This window comes from Neomonachus schauinslandi, chromosome 9 (genome assembly GCF_002201575.2).
Source record: "Neomonachus schauinslandi chromosome 9, ASM220157v2, whole genome shotgun sequence".
NCBI lineage: Eukaryota > Metazoa > Chordata > Mammalia > Carnivora > Phocidae > Neomonachus > Neomonachus schauinslandi.
This window is the reverse complement of record NC_058411.1, coordinates 125,158,190-125,180,279: the sequence shown is the minus strand read 5'-3', so window position 1 is coordinate 125,180,279 and position 22,090 is coordinate 125,158,190. Positions and strand designations below refer to the sequence as shown.

Below are 22,090 nucleotides of genomic sequence, written 5' to 3'. Positions count from 1 at the left end.
GTCAGCAGAAGGTCAACCACTCTGATGTGGTTTAACTGGTCCGCTCAACTGTCTCGTGCACGGGAATACCCAGGTAGCACTTGATCCCACCATTTCTAACCGGCTCCCAGGTAGCGCGATGCCGTTGGTGCTCAGACCACACTCTCAAGAGCAAGGTACTACCTAGATACAGTTCTAGATGTTTCTCCAGGAGTTCCTGGTGCAGTGGGGCTGCCTCAGGCTTCTCTGCCGGATTTTGGACTGGGCACGGGATAGGGGAGTTTTAGGTGACAACTGTCAAGTCAGTAAGGGCAGTTTGGGTTGGGTGGGGGGGGGTAGGAAAGAAGTGGGGTTTCTGGGAGCTTGGTCTGTGGACGAAGCCAAGCTCTACGTGGACCAGACAGCCAAGAGCAAGCTGGCCTCCTTCTCCCCCCTGCTGTTGGAACACAGTATCTGCCTCCCCTCAGCGATCACAGAACACGTGCCACAAAGATGAACAGGCTCTTAAGGAATCCAGGTCTCCCCCGACCACAGACCACCGACACAGCCAACTGTAGGTTTGTTAGGTGTCGTTTACCCAATGAACATGTGTGCTCCTGCCAGGAAGGCTCCTCTGACCGGAAACCAACCTGCACATGCCTCTCGGAAACGGGCAGGGCTCCTGTCATCTGGTCCTCAGTGTGTCTAAAGCTGCCCCAGGGTAGGCGTCCTACTGGACCAGCCACGTCCTCATCGTGGGGACACCATTATCAAGTTTGGCTTGTAAAGACCATAACTGTTTCTTGCCCCTCCTTTGCTTTCACGGTCTACCCTGTTGTAAACTGGGGGGAGCCGTGGCCACAGTGCAGGTGTGAGTGCATGACCCCCCCCCCCCCCAGTAACACAACCCACTGTCCCAGGGTCCAGCATCTCCCCGTGGCCGTGCACCCAACCCGCCCCACAACCTCGGCGTCTCAGGGTCCTGACAACCCTGAGATTGTTCCTGGCTCAGTTCCTTTCCATTCTCTCTCCTGATAATAATCCTAAGTGAGCATCAGCCAATCACTGGGCTTAATTAACACCTGCCCCCTCTCAACACCACAGAAGTGTGGCTATGATGAACATGACCATGTCTTTGTAATGCTTCCAGTGACTTGCTAAGAAAACTGTAACATCCCTCCTTCTATAGCCATCTACTTATGTATGTTTTTTCCAAGAGAGGCAAGTCCCAGATCCTCACATGGGCCCCCAGCAACTACTGCGCTCTGCTCAGACTTCAGCAACAAGGTGCATGATTTCAGGGCTCCCCTACACTCCTTCCGCCGATCCTGACACCGCCATCTGGCAAAACCACCACTTCCACATCCTCTGTGCCTGCAAATGGATAAGGAAGAGGGGGCTCTTTCCCAGAACGTGCTGTTGACAGTGCTGGTGGTAAAGTTCCCAGGGTCTTTGAGAATGTGCGGCTGCCCTCAGGTCTTTAGTTTGGAATTTTCCATCACCAGCGGGCAGTAGATAAACGAGGATTTCAGGCATGACACCGAACACCTTGGGAGAATGGGGGCATCTCTTCACGAGCTTGGGCTGCTATAACAAAATACCATAAGCTGGGCGGTTATCTGTAACGGAAATGTACTTCTCACAGTTCTAGAGGCTAGAAGTCTAAGATTAGAGTGCCAGCATGGTTGGGTTCTGGTGAGGGGCCTTTCCTAGGCTGCAAATGGCTGTGTCCTCTTTGTACCCTCATGTGGCAGAAACAGAGCTAGCCAGCTCTCTGGCTCCTTCTTACAAGAGCACTAATCTCATTCATGGGAACCCTCACGACCTAAGCACCTGCTAATACCTTCCGAAGGGGGGTTGGATTTCAACATATGAATTTGGAGGGGTCACAAGTATTCAGTCCATACCAGAACACTCCGTCTGTAAAGAAATTTGCATTGTATACCTTTGCCACCTCCCGCGGTCCTTACGAAACCCTAGCCATGCGAGCAGAAGGTGTCTTTCCGGGTAAAGGCAAGTAAAGCCAGTTACCAGGAGACCCACACGGGGAGGGCTGGGCCTCAGCACAGGTTCATTCTCTTGTGTAAAGGACACCATGCCATGGCTAAAGGCCCTGCTCGAAGTCTCCCACTGGCCACTTAGAGCCATGGAACGGGAGAGAACTGGCCATCTGCAAAATGAGGCTAAGTGGACTGCGGATGTCCCTTCCTGCTCTGAGAACCAGGGGAGAAATCTCTTCGCTGAAGCTGCCAAGCTGGCAATCTGGATCTCGTCTCATTCCTGGAATAGTCTGTAATGTAAGGAAGTTCTGAGGGGATTTTGGAATTTGGTTCTTCAGCCAAACTCCGAGGTCCTCCCATCTCCTCAAACACCATCTCAGACAACTGCCTTTTAGGTAAGGAAATCCACCCGATAATTAAATGCAAAGAATTCCTGGGGTAGAGACAGACACTCGCAACAGCTTCTGTAGCCTTCCCTGTTACGGTACTGACGCTCTGGGGGCCAGGGACGCCCCAGAGCCAGCTGGAGTTTCCATCAGAGCGATAACGTCCAGCCAATAGCTGCGTGGCCTGGCTGCTCCAAATGCAGGTGGGACCACATCTGTCTGCTTGCTGAAGCGCTTTTAATGCTTTTCCCTTGGTTTGTGTTCCCCTCCCAGGCCTGGCCTGGGCAGACTTGGGAAGGCTGTGGTCAAGGTCTTCTTAAGGACAGCGGCTCTGGGCTTTCCAAGCAACTGGAACAAGCGTTCTATCCCCACATTCGAGTCTGCATCAAGGATAAGACTGTGAAGAAAATCCTGGTAACTTTCCATGTAATGCTTGTTAAGGCAGGGCCGTGAGAAATCCTAGCTTAGGGCAGAAAAGCCCTGTAAATACAGCCACCAGTTACAACATTCCTTGCTACTCCGGACACCGCACCTCCCATTCAAAAAATCACACGTCTGGAAGGGGCCAGAAGGAAATTCTGCTTTTATGAAAGCCATGCTCAGGGCCACGCGGCGTGGGCTCACAGAAGCCGTGCAGGGTGCAGGCCGGCCTTGCAAATCCTCCAGGACCCCTGCCTCTGACATCACAGGTCATTCTACTCAGGGAAGTCGTGAGGAGAAGGGTGGCTTGTAAATGAATGTGCAAGACCCTGCAGTTTCCAGCAGCAAATTTAAAAAATAATAATAAAATGAAAGGAAACGAGGCCTGAATGTTTTGTACAACTCTGGAATTTGGATAAGACAGCCACGCCCTGCAGATGCTCACACACCGACTTTGATCCAGGGGCCAAACGCGGAGGAAATCGTCCTCAGGAATCGCTCCAAGCTCCTCTGCATGAAACCTGAGAGCCCCGAACACTGCGAGCACCACCAATTACCCTTCGGTCTGGAGGGGGGAGGTCGTGGGAGCTGAGTGGGAACAGAGGAGAAGACCCAGAGAACCAGGGAGGAACCCGTCTGAAAACCCAGTGTGGGACTTGCCTGTTCTAGAACCAGATCAGAGGTACCTGGGCTTCCTGCAGACCTCCTGGGGGGAACGTACCCCACCCCCCACTTTCTGTTCTGTGAGAAAGGCTAACCACCCCCCGCCCCACCATGTGAACACGGCTACCCTATTCACAACTAGAACAAAAGCATACTTACCCTTCCCCCTGGGATTTCTAAACAGTTATGACATTTCCAGAAATCCTCTCTCTGCTGTACCTTCTTTATATAAGGCTGGCCCATCTGAGGTCTATGCTGTGCCTCCCAGACTGAGCCCCCCCAGCAAAGGGTCCGGGCGACAGCAGTGGCTGCCGGGGGCCGTCCGCTGATGGGCGACCTGCCTGATCACATCTGGCCTGCATTCACTCTGCCTCTCCCCAACGCTGCACCGGGCAGCTCATTCTTAATACAGATCACAGACAAACATTTCCCCTCTTCACACATCTGGATAATGGCTTTCCTTACTTCCTGTTCTAGGATCGAGACAATTCTTTTCAGATTGAATTGTGTCGACTTTAGTTATAAGAACATTTCCTCCAGAACAGTTCTCTCCTCCCTTTTCCCTCTACTCCCCAGCCCTCCCTAGACACTTGTCCACTCTCTGCCCACAAGCCACAGTTCTCAGGGACAGGATCCCGATGACATTCCGTGCTGCGCACCAGGCGAGCATGTCCCCAGGCATGTACCAACGAGACATCCTTCCAACATCCACTGCCCTGAGCTCCTCTGCACACTGTCACGTTCTGGCTGGAAACATCCAGAGTGCCTGGATCTAGCTTTTAAGGAATGTCTTTATGGAAGGATACCAAGCTTCCTGTGGGAGCTGCCTGGGGCTGAGGATCCCACTAGTTACTTCAGGGCACGTGGCGGCATCCCACCTGCCCTGGTCCTCATAGGGCTGAGCAGGGGAACAAAGTCCCTGCTCCGTTCATGCTTCAACGTTCTTTCCGGTTCTGCCAGCCAGGACAATGCTTCCAAAATACGGGGCATGGCTCCAGGGGGCCATGGGTGTAGTGTGTGTACAGGTCTGAGAACCCTGCTGTGCCCACACATTGTTGCGACCGAGCCCATTTGTAACTATTTGCATGTCTGTGGGCGCACACGTGACTGCTGTATCACCAAACAAGCTCCTTATCAGGACATTTGGATCTCTAAACCTCAGCCTTGCGCTTCTGAGTCCTCAGGTACTCAGCACCTCGGCCCTCGATGTGGCGCAAGCCTCCCTGCGTGCCCCTCCACCTCTGTCCCTCACATTCCTCCCACGGCCAGGCACCTGACGCTTTGTTCTGAGCCCTCATGGAGGTCTCCCAGCAGGTGTCAGATGAGAGGCGACAGGACTAACACTGCCTCCATGGCCACGGGCAGGAGGGCTGGGCTTTTTCCCAACTGCCACGCCGTGAGTGCCCGTGGTTGGTGGGATGTCAGGGAAGCTGCAAAGGGTGTGGAATTCAGGGTGACCGAGGAGTGAGCAAGAGTCGGGGAGCAGGACTGTATACAGCACTGCTGTGGCTCACCTGACGGTGGCCCAGAGAGACGGGAGAAGGGGGCAGAGACAGAAGCAAGAAGGTAGATGACACCAGAAAGCGATGATGAAGCCTCTGAGTCCTGGGAGCCATGGTTCTCCACCCCGGATGCACTGGGAATCTCCTGGAGGGCCTTCCTTAGCACTCTCCCCCCCCCCCCCCCAGAGGGCATGTCCTAATTGCTCTAGGGTGAAGCTCGGGCCACTGGCACTTATAAATGCTTCAGGGGCTCCCCTTGTGCAGCAAAGCCTCCGTGTCCCCTGCACCACACTCCCAAGCTTCCCCGAAGAGAGCAGTTTTCAGAGGCCACAACCCGAGGAGAGGTAAATTCCAAAACGGGAAGACCCGAGAAAGGGAATACGGAAGTCAGGAAAAAAGATCTCAGGAGAGCAGGTGGGGAAAGCACCCACCCCAAGAACAGGCAGAAAGAGCCCAAACAGGGGGCATGGTTTTGCAGTCTGTCTGGAGGGCTTTTTGTAGATTTACTTGGGTTAGACAGGTCGCGTAGTTTGGAATGACTCAGGGCGGGAATTGATCTGGCTCAGGCTTATCTAGCAGAGCCTCCTAAATCCAACAGAAGCAGAGATTTATTTTCTGCAAGAGAAAGCTCTTTGTTTCTACCTATAAAGATAGGTCTTTTATTTTTTCCCTGTATGTGGGTGGCCGAGTGTGCCCTATGCGGTTTCCCTCCCCTCTCTCAGCACCCTATCTAGAAGAGCCTGTGTTTAGACGTTCCCTGAGAGCTCTCGGTCTTACCTGATTGAGAAGCAAACCGCATGCATGGTGTTCTGGGTCTCCCCAGGCCCCAGATGTTGAGTTGAGACTCAGCTCTGTGCCCTCCTGGCCTCCCACTGTCAACTGCCTCCTCTGGGCCTAATCACGCCCCCCTCCACCCCCCACCCCCACCCCCGCAAACAAAAGGAATTCCCACCAGCAGTCCTAGAACCACTTCCTTTCTCCCTTTTACCCTAAAACTTCCAAATCCCAGCAAACAATATATTCTAAAATTCCAGTAGAATTATTATACCGGTTATTTTAATATTATACTAAAGTCACCCCCAACTCCCTCCTTGATCCGTGAGGTTATCATCTGATTTTGGTTTTCGCTTTTCTCATGGGCCGACAGCGTGGCCCTGGGCTTCTAACCCTCGTCGGGGGAGAGTCCTTCCCATGACCAGTCAGGGTTGAGCCTCAAAAGCACGCGCCTGCCCAAGAGAAACAAATGCTTGCTTCTCGCTATCCCTCTTTCTCTTTAAAACCAAATATTGATAAACATCTTGGACACTGAGGTCTACCACAAGGCACCGTCCTGGTTTCCTGAGGGAAAACACCTGGGCAGCGCTGGCCCAGCTGGGCTGTATCTCTCAAGGAACGGCCCCCCAACTTCATCAGTTCGGTTATAACCACTAACAGCCGTCAGCTACAGCTCCCTGGAAGAAGAGTGGTTCATCACCGCCATGTTCTTGCACTCAGGAGCTCTTCCTCTCTCCTGGTCACTGCAGGATGAAGCAGTCCCTCATTTTCAGTTGGGTTTCTCAAGTGGCAAGATGGGGAGACAGCTGCCTTCCCAAAGGCACACTACCAAAAGGTAACATGCAGATGCCTGCCAGGCAGTCTTCCACCAGCAAGTAGGCAACTAAGGTCATGAAGGCTCATCAGAAAACCTCAAAGTTGGGAAGCCTGAGTGGCTCAGTCAGTGAAGCGTCTGACTCTTGGTTTCGGCTTGAGTCGTGATCTGGGGGTGGTGAGATCGAGCCCCGTGTCAGGCTCTGCGCTCAGCGAGAAGCCTGCTGAAGACTTTTTCCCCCCTCTCCCTCTGCCCCTCCTCCCTGCTCTTTCTCAAATAAATCTTAAGAAAGAAAAAAGAAAAGAAGCCTCAAAGTCACTGGCATCATGGCTTCTGTGTGAAGTCAACAGCTCCTCCCAGCTTCTCCCCCTTGACCCCCACCAGGAACTGCAAATCCTTCAGACCCGTCCAAAGCCAGGGCTGCAGTCTTTTCCACACCTCTTCTTTCCCAGGTAATCAGAAAGCTGTTGGTTGCAGCTGGGGTACTTGAGTTTCCTAGGGAAGTCCCTCTTGCTGACACACCGGCTTTCTTCTGCAGCTAGGACACCACTGATTGTCCTTTCTGCCTTGGTTGGCAGCAATCCGAAGGTACCTCGGTTTTTTGGATATATAACAAGTTTTCTCCTTATTGCCCCTCTTTTATTTTTATTTATTTTTTTTTTTTAAAGATTTTATTTATTTATTTGACAGAGAGAGACACAGCAAGAGAGGGAACACAAGCAGGGGGAGTGGGAGAGGGAGAAGCAGGCTTCCCGCAGAGCAGGGAGCCCGATGCGGGGCTCGATCCCAGGACTCTGGGATCATGACCTGAGCCGAAGGCAGACGCTCAACGACTGAGCCACCCAGGCGTCCCGTTATTGCCCCTCTTTTAGAATGTGGGTCCTTTCTTTAATAGTCCTGATGTATGGGTATATTATCATAGAAGTGATGTCAAACCATTTCAAGCAGAGACTAGAAATTTTTAAAAAGTAATACTAGTTTCCCAATCTATAAAAAAAAAAGCTAAATAATACTTGCCCCATAGAACTGATCAATAGCACAATGATTGCACAGCATCTAACACAGCAGGTGTTCAGTAAATGAGATCTGATTTGACTTAAACATCCTTAGTACATTACTAATTCCTGTCCTAAGCACAATTATTGATATTACCATGGCAAGAATTTTTAATTCATAATTTAGAACCCACATGATTGCAGATTGGATTGGAGACAGTTTACAGTATCAAAGAAATTATTTTTGAATTACAATATGTAAAATACAATCATTCATACAAAGAGAGACACAGAAAGAGGGAGGAGAAACAGAATTCCAGGATCCAGATGAGTTAATTACTGAAAATGAGCCTGACATTCGCTTTGTGTTTTCTGACAGCCAAAGCTGGGAGAAAATCAGGTTAACATACACGACTCTCATTTTCTGATAAATGCAACGTGTACCTCACGTGGAAAGTGAATTTTTCTCCTAACATTCAGAGTCGGGGTAACTGCTCGCACTGATCCTTATATGAGATACACTGGGTAAGCAACAGAAGGGCCACGCGTACATTTGCCCAGGGGCAAAGGCATACACCCAACTTTCAGAAGAGAAGTTTCACTTCATCAGTATTAAATGGTTGGGGACCAGAGGGTGATCTCTTCCGGGGACGTTCTAAGGGTGCACAGAAGGGTATTCTTTTTCATTTTCTAAAGTGTTCACTGAGAAATTTTCTTCAAGAGCACAGACCAGTGCCTCAGGTCCACTGAGAATACCATCCCATTCTCTTAGTGCACACCTACTTAAGGAACGAGATGTTAAATGACTCCTCTCTATTCCAAAATATGCACCGGGCTTCAGATCTGTGAAGCAGCCTGGCCAGTGGCTTCAGTCAGAGTACAGGCTGATCCCTCTTGTTAAGCCTCCACACAGCCTCGACTGCAGCTCTCTAAGCCCGGCTGACCAGAAGAGTCTGCAGATGGAGAGACTGTGGCTTCGTCCCTGGGGGGCCTGCTTCCCATTGCTCGCAAATAATCAGAGACAACAGACTTCCCTGGGAAAACTATAATCACCCAACTAGGGGCAAGGCCAAATGCTTGCAGAATTTATTGGCTTTGATGAACAATTAGGCGTTTGTTTTTGTAGGTAATTAGAGTGCAACAGCAAGCTATAAAGGGCCCTCCAAGAAATTGAAGCAGACTGTAGCTAAAGGCTACTGGAGTCGGACTGAATCTCACCATTCATCTCGGCAGAACTCCTGCGCTCAGACACCAGTGGTCCCCGCACAATCACACAGGTCAGCGGGGAGAAAATGGCCCTCTGTGTTCCTCACGTCCAAGGAGAAAGGCCTCCGTGCAGCACGTGTGTGCTCACATGCGGGTGCAAAAAGCACTCCAGCGTGGGCCCTGGTACTGAAGGCTGCATGGAATCTTGTAGTTCATATAAATAGATGCATTCAAAAGTCCACGACAACCCACGTGTCAGAAAATGTTTTGACAACTGCATTCTCAAGACCATTAGAGGTCCTTGATTCTGAGGAACTAGGACGGGCTGGGTGGGACATTTGGCCCAAAGATGAGAAGAGAGGATGTTTGCCAAAGCCATACTGATTTACACTTTTCTCTCAGCAACCACTCTTGGCTACAGCTTTTGGCATTGTTGTTGTTGTTGTTTTTAACAAATCAGAAATATGAATAGATATTTGCCTGCAATTAATTTTTTAAAATTATTTTCTAGTAGTATAGGCAAAAAAAAAAGTGTGGGCAAAGGGCTGTCGCCAATATTTAAAAAATACTGCCGAGATAAAAGAACTATGTACTTAGAGGCAAGTGCTCATTTAGCTGCTTTTAGCTGATGACATGTTATTTCTGCCTTAATCCCAGGAAATACACACGGGATTATTATCACTCGCTGTACTCACGTCATGATACTCAATAGGCACAGAAAAGCTAACTACCAAACCCATCTATGGGAGTGCAAAAAATGAGAATGGGACGAGATAAACAAAACAAGGCAAAACATGTATATATATAAATCCACAGATATGGCTAGCCCTAGAGGAAACTGCACTTGTCCTCCTTATAGACTGACTTTACTTTTGCAGAAGGCTGAGCTCACATTTTGGGTCCCAGGCATCTTACTCCATAGGTCATTAGGAAATGCTTTAAATTTTTTCACCAAGAACTAGATTTCCATTTAATTTTACTCTATCCAACACAATATAAATTTTCCCATTGTTCTACATGCTCTGACCTCCTCGATTTACGTATTTATTTTTTAAGTTCTCGTGTAGTCATACCACAATTTTTCCTTCAGAGAAATCCAAAACAGACACCTACTGCCGGAGAAATAGTAAAGCCTCAGGCCACAGTTTTAGAGTCGGTTGGCTTTCTGCCACCTGAGACTTCCTACAGGTGATCTCAATCTTAGGCCAGCCACTCAACCCCTCTGACCTACTGTTTCCTCCTCTGAAAAACCGGGAGGCTGTGTCAGATCTTTTCCACAACATCTTTGGGCTCTGAGGTTCTATGGCTCTCCCCGACTCCGGGGATGTACAAAGGCAGCAGCTGACAATTCTTTAAAACTAAGACACTGACATTCTGCCTTCAGACAGTTGGGCCTTGTTTGAAACCGGCTCTCAAGGAAATAGAAAGTCAACAGTATGAAGATAAATCCCATTATTTGAACGACAGAGTGAATCAAAGATCATGCTGGTCCAGGAAAGGAAATGCAACCAAAGAAGACACTCTGAGACAAACCTCTTCCCTCTATAGTGTGTGCACTAAGAATAGACACGAACACGAAAATAACACTTCAAGTCTCAGAGACCATCTGGTCACTAATCTCTCTGGGTTCCCTGAAGGGCTGGGACCCAGGCTTGCTGGCCTAGGTCTGTGTTACAGAAGAAGCAAAGGCCAAGAGCACCACTGTTTTAAAGCTTTGGGAATTCGAGAGGAAAAAAAAAAAAATATATATATATATATATATACACACACACACACATATATATATATATATATATATATATATATATATTCAGAAAGGAATTGGAAGAGGCAGAACAATACAGAGTCTGATACTTACTTGTGGCCCAGCTCATGAGCGATGGTAAAGGCCAAATTGAGACCATTGTCTTCGGCAAGCACGCATTTCCTCTTAGCACTGCACACACCTCCTAAGTAAGCAATTCCTGCAGCAGAGACACAAAACACATCCTCTTCAGAACGTGGGAGGCCCTGACCTCGCCAGGCAAGTCCATATGGTCAACATCACGCATGATGGAGAGGAGGGGCAGACTGGAACGATGATGTGGCCACAGGGCTGGAGCCGTCATTCCAGAGCTCCTGTGGGGGATGGGCTGGTGTCTACTGCTTTTGGATTCACCGAAAAATCATTAGTGATAATAATAACCACCAGGCAGACCTCCCAAGCATTTAATAGTGTCAGGCAATGTGCTGCGTTTACACGCGTTATCTAATTTAATCCTAATTACCCAGGGTGGCGGTAACAGAGGGAGACCAAGGCTCAGAGGGGAAAAGTAAGTTGGATTGGCGCGTGGCAGTGGGATGCTCTCCAACTTCAACATGCAGGGCTGGGACGAGGTGAGGCCAGCAAGGCAAGGCACCCAGCGTGAAAAGCTGAAGGAGGGTCCCCCCTCTCCAGATCTGACCCTGCACTTGCACTCCCAGAGAGGGAGGGGGTGCCTCCTTAAGTTCTGCACCCCAGGCACCTTCTTTCCCTCCTGACAGTGCTAGCCCTGCTAGAGCCAGTGCCCTCAGGGTGGGAGCACGGAGCAGGGCAGCAGCTAGGCTCCCAGAAAGCAGGCCAGGGAAGGCTGTGCACGGTATTCAGAAAAATGTTTCAGGAACTGTTGGGAGAGAATGAGACCAGGACCCGGAGGGAGGGAGAGAGAGAGAGAGAACGCCGGAAGAGGGAGGGCCTGGGAGTCATCAGTGAGGATGAGCCCCACGGACCAACTCGCTCATCTCCACACACACCTGACTGGGGTCCCTTGGCCGCGGAGACAAGAACCGAACCCAGGCACCCGGGTGGGAGGCATATGCAGGCGAAGGGTGTGAGCAAGCAACAGGAGGCTGCCAGCCTCTGGAGAATGGAGGGGAGTCTTCTAGGGGAGAAAGGTTATCCCGGCAGAAAGGCGTGTGTGAACAACAGGAGGGCCTTAGCCAGGCCACACCTGAGGAACGCACTGGCCATGTATCAGCTGCCACTCCCCACGGCAGCTCTCCACCTCTCCTGTTAGCTCCTGCTATCTCTTCCCCCCGGGACAGGCATCCCTCACTACCCAGGTGCCCCCGGGGCTTAGCGCAACAACGGCGGGGGGGAGGTGGGGGAACGGAACCCCTTCCCCTCCCAGGGCTTGGGATGGAACCTGTGCGAGGACCAGAAGCATCTGCACGCCTGCTGACCGCAGCCTCTGACCCCTTCATACAGCATGAGACGCATGAGGGGGTGGTGGCCCAGGGCGACTGGGGGCTGTGAGTTCACAAGGGCTGTGGGGCGGGCTATGGCTCCAGTGGCCCCGTGGCCAGGCAGGTGCTGCCCAGGGGTACCTGGTGACCAGGCGGGCGGAGGCTCTCCCAGCCAGACTCTCCCCACCAGCGCTGTGCCCTGGGGGGGACTGTGTCCACCGGCGCGAGAGGCGCCCGTTTTCCACGCCGTGCCCCCCTAAACTGCACGCTGCCCCCGTTCGGAGGGCCCCTTGTGCTAACGCGCACCAGAGGTCTCAGGAGCGGACACGGGCCTTGCAGGCACAGGAACTGGAGAGGGAAGGAGCAGGCAGAAGGTGGAGGAGAATGGACAGGGGGAATTAATTAAAAATGATCCTCTTTCCCTGCACCCCAAAAGCGACACCTAACCTCTTTGTGGACATCAAATTCAAACGGAGGGTGACCTCAGCCGCACACAGGGCACTCCCTCCTTCCTCCTGATGGTCCCGCAGGAGCCCCAAGAGGCAGAGGTCCCTTGCTCCCCCCCTCTGCTCTGGAGGGAGATGCTGCTCGGGGGCTCAGCTCACATCCGGCACAGCAAGCCGGCACCACAGCGCAGGTCTATTTTTATTTGGAAACATGCAACGTGCTTGGCCAAGGTTGAAGAATTAAGAAAAAAACAAAAAGAGAGAGAGAGAGAAAAGGAAAAAAAAAAACCGAAATGTTAGTTGGCCTCAAGATGTGTTTTTTTCTTTTTTTCTTTTTTTTTTTTTTTGCACGTGGACATCATAATCCAGCAATGCAGACTATTGGAAGGAGAAAAATGACAACCAGAAAGGCCATGATTCGGCTTCTCGGTGCCTTCAAGGTCATTATTCTGGTTTTGTTTAAAAATGCTTTGTGGGTTGCTGCACCAAGTCCAGCAGTGAGTAGGTGGAATGCTTCTACATAGCACGGATGGTATGTGCATACAACACACGCACACCCTCAAATGCACACCCAGCAGTGCTCTCCTGGCCCCGGGCCTCGGCCTCCTGGGTCAATGAATCAATCGGAGCAATCAGATGTGCACGCCCCCGGGAGAAGCCATCTGGTGAATGGGGAAGGGAGGCATCTGAAGCCAGCTGTGCTGAGCTTGCGGTCCCAAGAGTGGCTGCTGAACCAGCAGACTTTGATGCCACACGAACACGTTCCCTGGCCTCCGCCGCACTCAGCACCCTGAGCCGGCAGGCCTGAGTTTCCACTGTAATTAGGTAACACGCAACATTAGGGAAACAGCTAAGCAAAGAGCCTTCCAATAATTGCATTTTAATTTTTCCAAGGCACAGATGATTTTTTTTTTTTTTTAATGAGAACACAAAGGATCGGTTTATTTATGAGAAATGTTCTCACACGAAGGTGGATTAAGGTCTAGTGCTTTGAAGGATGTATTCCAATCATGCACAGCCTGGTCAGAAAAGCGAGCAAGGCAAAGCACATGAGAGAAGATGGCCCCTGAGACACAGGGCAGGAGCCTTGAGCCTTCAGGACCCACGGTGTGGAAATGCTTAGAACTCACAAATCAAAGCCTGGAGAAAATCCCAGGTTGTGGTCAAAGTAAGAGCTGCAGGCAATAAATGGCAATTGAGCCATGTGCTTCAGCGAGAAACAAAGCCCCACCGCTATTCCCTGTTCCCTGGCAAGAACGGAGGAGCAGTGTGGAGGGGAGGAGAGGCTGAAGCTGTGGCACCAGAGGGACCTTCCGATGGCACTGGAATTCCCTACACAGACAGCAAGACCCTAGAGTGGTGTTTTCCATGCCTTTACGCTTCCATGACTTACAATTCTTTGCCTAAAAGAAAAAAAACATAGGACTTATTTTTGAAATGTTAAAACCATCAATTCCACATGTTCGCAAAGCTCCTTGGAACAAAAAGGGAAGCAGGAAGGCAACTGGCATTTATTAGGGTCCTCTCAAGGGGCAAGCACGACTTGGAATGCATGATCATCCTTTATTCAGTGGGTATGGTTATTGGCCCCATTTTACAGACAGGGAAATGGAGGCCCAGTAACCAGTTATATGGCTGACCAAGCCCAGACCCAGATACAAGTACAGGACTCTCTTTCTCCAACACCAGTGTTCCTCCAGGCAAACCCTGAGCCTCCCTCACCAAAGCTTTGGTGACCGACAACAATGAGTGATCTTTGGGGGTTTCGAAGATTTTCATAAATCTTAATGTGTGCTTATGCAGAGATGTGGGTCAGGTAAAATAAAGGTTTCAGGTGTTTAAGTCCAAATGTTTTTTAAACTAAAGATAAAAAGGACTCAAGGGGTTTGTGCGATGCTAACTCCAGGATCATGCAGTTGGTTGAGCATCTGACTCTTAGTTTCGGCTCAGGTCATGATCTTGGGGTTGTGAGATCAAGTCCCGTGTCAGACTCCAAGCTCAGCATGGAGTCTGCTTGAGACTCTCTCCCCCTCTCCCTCTGCCCCTCCTGCCCATGCCCTCTCTCTCTAATAAATAAATAAATCTTTAAAAAAAAAATCCAAAATGCTGACGGTAGAAATGAAGAGCTGTAAAGATTTTTTCTGATGCCTGGAGAAGTCTATCGGATTCATTCAGAAAAGCCAGAGTCTCCTAACCCATCTTCCCAGCCACGTCAACTCAGTGTGGACATTCTCCCTTCTCCTTTCTTTTCTTTTCCTTGGTAGGACTGCAATTTTGGAGAGGAAATTGGGTGAGGAGGTTTAATTATTTTCTTTTTCAGTAGAAAACTGCATGGTGTAAGCACATAATTCTTAAACTCAGAGTTGACCATATCCTTTCTAGATTAAGGAGTAAACAACACACAACTGTATAAACTCTGATTTATCCAGCAAATTGTCATGTGTAAACAGTTTGCAGCTGTTGGACTTGTTGGCCATTACTCATACCTTCTTGGACTCTGCCTCTGAAAGAAATGGTCGAGTTTCTCCTACCAACTGCTCATAGTACTAACTCCATCATGGTTATCACTGGGATACCACGTTGCCAGTTACAAGGAACTTACATCTCTTCACTTGGCAATCACAGTGGTTGAGACAGAGCTGCACATTCAGCCTTGTGGACACGTCTTCATGCTCTTGTAAACTTCCCTAAGTGGTTGGAGGTAGAATTTGTGAACAGCAATTAGGAGCAAATGTCTTAGGGTCTAGGATGTGACAAATGATAAAGAACTACAGTCGATTCTCATTATCTCTGGGAGTTAGATTCCAAAAAGTTGCTGTGAACATGAAATTCTCAAATACAGCACCACTGCTCCTAGGGGACATACAGGGTTAGGTTCCTGTGAGCCTCTGGTCACAATATCTTTGTCAACTGGCCAATATATAACCTTGTTTTACGTGTGTTCCTGTTCAAAGACACCTTATTTAATATATATTGTATTGTTGATCCATTAACTTTGAATTCGTGGCCAAAACTCCTATAACTAACTCATGCCTAAATGAAGCTCATCTTGTATTTTTCTCTGTAAGACACACTGCAGCCTTTCTGTGCTTTAGAACACAAAATAGCACGTGAGCACTATTCTCGGAAGCCATTGTAAAAAGCAAAATCACCAACAAAAAGCACAAAAATGTAAAAAATATGGCACCAGGTGACCATAAAAAGGACATTTTTTACAGTATGAGAGTTGAAATGAGAAGGCAAAGGGTCACCTTGTTCAACCTCATCTGTGAACATGCCTCTTCGGTAACTCAAATATTTTGCTTCTCTGCACACATCTGCAAATGACCACATAAACACTATAAATTGGGGGTTTCGAAGTTTTGGATTTTGGAGTTACAAATAAATTTTAGCAAGTAGGCAAATTCACAAATGCAGAATCCTTGAATGACAATGGATCATATTCTAAAAAATATGTCCTATTATCAGACACAATGGAGTCCTTATCAGTTGCAATAAGGACATTCTACATTTAACTGTCTACATTTAACTGTTACATACGTTTCCTAACTCTTTATTACCTAAATTATTTGAGGACACCTGGGTGACTCAGTTGGTTGAGCATCCGGCTCTTGGTTTCAGCTTGGGTCATGATCTCAGGGTTGTGGGATCGAGCCCTACATCAGGCTCCGTGCTCAGTGGGAAGTCTGCTTGAGTTTCTATCTCTCCCTCTCCCCCTCCCCACAACTCTTTCTCTAAAATAATAAATAAATCTTTAAAAAAATAAATTATTTGATTAACTCAGATCTATCCTCCTCTGCAATTTTGCTTCTGCGTTCTCTCCAAGGTGAGCGGTCCACAGAGCCATCACCTTCACCAGAAGTTATGGACCTCCTCCTGGTCCTGCACAGACTGGACAGAACCTCACGTGTGCTGAAGGACAGGCACAGCTTCGCACAAATTGGGAGAGAACATTAATGGTGAGGCTCTGGAAGGCTGGCAGGAGAGGTGGCCTGAGTGGCATGGTGCCCTGGCTTGGGACTGAGGAGCACTGCCTTCCAGATCTGGCCCTTTGGCTCTCTGTCCCAGCTGAGTGGCCCTGTCTCCAAGGAGCACAGCTGGATAAGCCCTCCCAGACCTACCCTTGTCTTTGCAATTCGACCACCAGTTTCCCTGCTTCTCCTTTTCTGGATCCCTTGGGGTCAGTTACGATGGAAGGAAGAGGAGTTAGCTGAGGTCTTTATTCCTGCACCATGAACAGAGGGTGGGGGCCATGGCTCAAAGAGGGACACTGGCTCTCTCCTTAAACAGGAGTATTGTAGAAGCTGCCACTGCAATTCAAAACTGCCAGTATCTAACACCTACTGACCGAGCAGAACACAGATGACCTTAAACACTAAGCAACTTCCTCGAGGCTAAAGGAAGTGGTAAGTGGACAAAGTAAAGGTAACGGCTGATCACTGAAGAGTTCAACATTCCCAATTTTGTGCCTTAACACAAAGTTAGAGTAGCCAAAGCAATGTAGGACTTGCATAAAGACAGACATTTAGACAGAACTGGGAGTCCAGAAATAAACCTGCATATTTATAGTCAATTGATTTTCACCCAGGGTGCCAAGACCATCCAGTGTGGGGAGAAGAAGAGTCTTTTCAACAAACGGTGCTGGGACAACTGGAGAGCCACATGAAAAAGACTAATGTCAGGGGCGCCTGGGTGGCTCAGTTGATTAAGCGACTGCCTTCGGCTCAGGTCATGATCCTGGAGTCCCGGGATCGAGTCCCGCATCGGGCTCCCTGCTCAGCAGGGAGTCTGCTTCTCCCTCTGACCTTCCTCCTTCTCATGCTGTCTCTCATTCTCTCTCTCTCAAATAAATAAATAAAATCTTTTAAAAAAAAAAAAGACTGATGTCAGACCCCCTTCTTTATACGGTACACAAAAATTAACTCCAAATGGATTATAAAGCTAGATACAAAATCTAAAACTACAAAACCCTTAGAAGAAAACATAGGAGTAAGTCTTTCTGACCTTGGGGGAGGCGAAGCCTTCTCAGATAGAACATCAAAGGCACAAGGGAGGGGGGAAATGCCCATACCAGCGTGTTCGTGGATGCAGACACCCTCCCTGGAACACGAGAAAATCTGTGTGGGGGCTGGGAGTGAGGCAGGGAGGTGGGGCGTCACCAAGACAGGCAATGAATGTGCTGACACATCCCAAGGAAGCTTCCCAGCCTTCCCCCTGCACCATAGCTTTCTGCTAATCTGCCCAGCAGGCAAACTTGCTGAGCCAGTCCAAATGTCACACGACCTGCTGCTCTGAGATAGGGGGTTCTTGATTATGGTCAGAGTCAAAGAAAACCATGCATGCTGAGAAACCACCTACCCTCCCTCTAGGTTTCCCCAATGCCTCCAGGACCCAGAGTTCGGGGAAGAGATGCCACTGCCCTCGGTGAGGGAATCACACAGCCAAGTCCCCAGAAAGGACTGGAGGGTCCCAGGGCTGGAGCCATGGCTTCTGCAACATTCTGATGAGTTAAGTAAGTGTAAGTGTAGGAGTCAACTCGCCCTGGAATTTACAAGTTCAAAGCAAAAAAGTTCATCCCAACACTTTACTGCATTCTTTGAAAACCCAAACATGCTGGGACAGGGGAGGGAAGAGAAGTAACTTGATATTCAACAGACCACGACAGACATGAGCCAAGCGCACAGAGATGTCCTGCAGATTTCCCACCCTCTAGGCAAGATGGCACTCATGTCCCGGTGTTGGGGGGAAGGGGGGAGCATCACGTGGGAGGGGAACTCCAGGGAGTAGACTTAACGTTCCTCAAATAAGCAAGATGCTTCTCCTCGGAGGAGCCCAGAGAGGCTCGGGGCTTCTGGAACAGGCCTGGACACCCACGAGAAAGGGCCCCCAGCAGGTTCACCTCAGGATATCGGCGGGGGGGGGGGGGGTCTGTCCAGACATTTTTGAAGATCTCTTACTTTGACAAATACTTCATCAAGGGTTTCCTGACTGCCTGTACGTGATGGCACCATGCCAGGTGTGGGATCCCAAGTCGAACAAAAGCCACACAGGCCTAGAGGGAGACACAGCTCTGAGAACAACATCCCAGCAAAAAGACAGGGAGGCAGGTGGTGCAGGGAGCAGAGATGTTGCAAATCGGGCCCAGGGCCTGCAGGCTGGACACCAGGGTCTCTAAGACACAGCTGCTCCAGGGACCTGAGTCCACACCTGGCTTCTCAGCAGCACGGACAGTGGAGACTGAAGCTGGAACTTTTGTACCGAACCCCCTGCTGCCTCCTACTGTGGGTCACCTGTCATTTCAGAACACCCCGTCACATGGCCATGCCCTCACTCTCACTTCTGTTCGCTTGGCAAACTCTTCTGGGCACCCGGGAGTGCGGTTAGCTCCTCATGCAGGAGGCTTTGCCCGTAGCACTTAGGAGAGCAGCACGAGATAGAAGCCTTTGAGTTCCCCCTTCAAAAGACCTCTGAGCACTTGCCTGTGTTCCCTGAGCGTGAGAGGGGCACAGACCCGCCTTCTAGCATTTGCCACTCCAGAAGCATGACCACTGCTCAACGTCTGCAGCTCCGTAGCCCTGCACCCTCTCCTGTGTGTGCGCGTGCATGCGTGTGGGTTTCTGCGTGTGTGTGCACACGTTGAGGGTGAGCATGTGGACGTGGTCCCAGGCACATGACACGGGACAGCCTTCCTGTAAGCTGGTGCTAGGAGGCTGATGCCCACACTCCCATAGCAACGGACGCAAATGAATTTTGAAAGCTTTAATGCATTCATGTTTTTTCATCAACTGCATTGCTTAGCATTTATTTTGGCCAATCATTTAAAAAGGGACTTTGACAGTCACTTCCACAGCTTTAAGACTCCTCGGTTTTCCTTTCTCACCATTAATGTGTCCCCTTGACTGGTAGGTAAGAATGCTCCCCCTCTCCCTCTGGAAAGTTGGGGTTTTAGGTGGGGGTGAGGCTGAGAGGACAGGTGAAGTGTTTGGTCTAAAAATATCTCCTCCATGTGGGAAAAGAGACAGCTAAGGCTTCCTCAGGACCAGATGTCTCCAAAGGGGTCTGAGAGTGAATCCAGGGGCTCCTTGGAAAGAAGAGCACATTCCCAGCCCTTCTCGTGGCCAAAGAATGTGCCTGAGTCACAGTCTCTCTCAACCATTCTGTTTGAACTTGTTCGAGAGCCCGCAGGCAGGGCCACGTGGGAAGACTGCTAAATCGTGCCGACAGCCAGGGCCAGGGAGAACACAAAATGATGGGTGGCTGGTAAGAGGGACCACACACATTTTCATTGTGCCCAGTGTGAAGGACTGCATTGTGCCCCCCCCAAATTCACATGCTGATGCCCTACCCGCCCTGGTGTGACTATATTCAGAGAGGGGTTCCTGCAAGATGTAATTCAGGTCAAGTGAGGCCATAGGATGGGGATCGAACCCGATATGACTGGTGTCCTTGTAAGAAGAGGAAGAGACACCAAAAGACCTCTCTCCCCAGGCACGCACAGAGTGCTCATGTGAGGACCCAGCAAGAAGATGGCCATGTACAAGTCCGGAAGCATGGCTTCACCCGAAATCCACCCACAGCATCTTGACCTTGGACTTCCAGCTTGAAAAATTGAGAAAATAAATGTCTGCTGGTTAAGCCACCCAGTATGGGGTATTTTGTTACAGCAGCCTGAACGGCCTACCTACTACACCCAGAGCATCACCTAGATACAGAGGGAACTGCCCCGTGTCCTCCTTGCTCACACGAGTAACGGACAAAGACAGCGGCCATGGGAGCTCACCGTCCTCGTGTGCTAGACAACACCAGAGCGGCCCCACACGCTGTGCGGCCAGGCTCACTGTTCAGAACATAGTTTCACAACGGGGAACAGGTCTGGAAAGTTGTACGGGCCACCTGGCTGAAATCGCGAAAACGCTTGGTAGAGAAGTCCCAGGGTGGAATGCTGAGGATCAGAGAAGTGTCTCTGGTTCTGTATTTCAAATCATGGAACACCTCCACCAGGGGCACTTGGAGACACAGAGGTGGCATCACAGTCATTTGGCAGTGGAGTGCCCCCGTGAGTCAGAGCTGGGATCCCCGTTTGGGGAAACTCGGAGGGAAGTGGGAAGACAATGCTGTGCCCAGTGCAGATGCACATTTTTCACAGCACTGGTATCTCAAAAGTTCCCCACTCCTACGAAATGCTCTCAAAAAGCTCACAGGGGCAGCCTTGAAGGGAAGAGCCGGTTTCGGACAAGGCTTGTAAAGGTTACACAGTGCTAGGTCTGAAGAGCGGGAGGCTCAAAACTTCTCTTCAAATCCCCAGGGAAGTGCAAAGAAGGCCTGGGGAAAGGGGATGGGGAGAAGACTCAGGGAGCAGGGAGCTAGGGAACCGACCTTCTGGGTCTGCTTGGGAGCCAGGCACCCAGCAGGCCCCCAGATTTCCGCCAAGCAAGGCAAAGGGAGCCCTGCGGCTCTTTCTGCTCAGTGAATCGCAATAAAAGCGGAACCAGCAGCAACGGGCATGCCAGGTGCCCAGGGCCAAGTTCAGCAAGCCGGGAAACACAAACGCCACTGTTCTTTTCACCTTACTCATTTAAAACTTACAAGCACACCAGCCAGGAGACACACGGGAGCTGTGGATGCAGACGTCCAGACAGTGGTTACGTGTGGGAGGAGAGGGGCCGTGACTGAGATGGGGCTCAGGGAGGGGCAACGGCAAGTGCCTGCCGTGGGTGGCGGTGGCAAAGGGGTTCCTGTTAGAATAACTCACTGAGTGGTTGAAAAAGTTGGGTCTGGTGATCCTGCAGGGAACAGAAACCAAAGGGGCATGCGTGAGTCTTTCAGAGGCTGGTACGGTCTTATTTCTGGATATGGGTTGTGGTCAGGCAGGGTGCTCCGTCTGTCAAGATTTGCTGAGCAGTGCACTTAGATACACTCTATGTATAAATGAGACTCCACTTAAATTTTTAAAAATATAAAGAGATGTGAAATAGGAAGGTATGGGCCTGATTGAACAATGTGGGAATGACCAAGATTACGGGCCAATTCAGATGACAGGAGTTGGCCTTATTTCAGGATCTGATGTATAACATGGTGACTACCGTTGAAAACACTGCATTGTTTAACTGGAAGTTGCTAACAGAGTGGTACCTAAATGTTCTCACAAAAAAAAAAAACGAAGTAAATATACAAGATGATGGATGTGTTAATTAACTTGAGTGGAATTCCTTTATAATGTATACGTATAAAAAATTATCATGCCGTACACTTAAGTATATTACAATTTTATTTGTCCATGATACCTTAATAAAGCCGGGGGAAAAAAAGGAGTTTTCATGAAGAGCATTCAAGGGTCACAGGTTGATGAAGTCATAGTGCTAATAACTAGTTCATTAGTCACCGTGATATTAACTAGTCAAGGTCTGTTTTTATCGGCATCACCAGATGTCACCTGGATTACCTGCATTTCTCAGACCATATGAACTGCTTCTATAATTCACCTTCACTGTCTTGCAAGGACTCTTGCAACGGTATATTCTTGAAACTTGCCTGAGACAGCCTTGATAAACAGCTTCATACTAATAGCTGTATTTCCACAGGAAAAATAAAATATGAGGTCATGCATAGAAATACTTGCCAAGTTAGAAAAAAAGAAAGAAAGAAGAAAAAGAAAAAGAAAGAAAGAAAGAAAGAAAGAAAGAAAGAAAGAAAGAAAGAAAGAAAGAAAGAAAGAAAGAAAG

General features: G+C 49.5%; 1 protein-coding gene across 1 annotated transcript in view; it reads right to left on the bottom strand.

Moving 5' to 3' along the window:
• ADAMTS17 (ADAM metallopeptidase with thrombospondin type 1 motif 17) overlaps positions 1-22,090 on the bottom strand; it is a 342,817-nt gene that overhangs the window by 205,932 nt on the left and 114,795 nt on the right. The window contains exon 7 of the mRNA XM_021680437.1: positions 10,577-10,682. Within this exon, the coding sequence (XP_021536112.1) occupies positions 10,577-10,682 (106 nt within the window). The remainder of the gene's footprint in view (positions 1-10,576; positions 10,683-22,090) is intronic.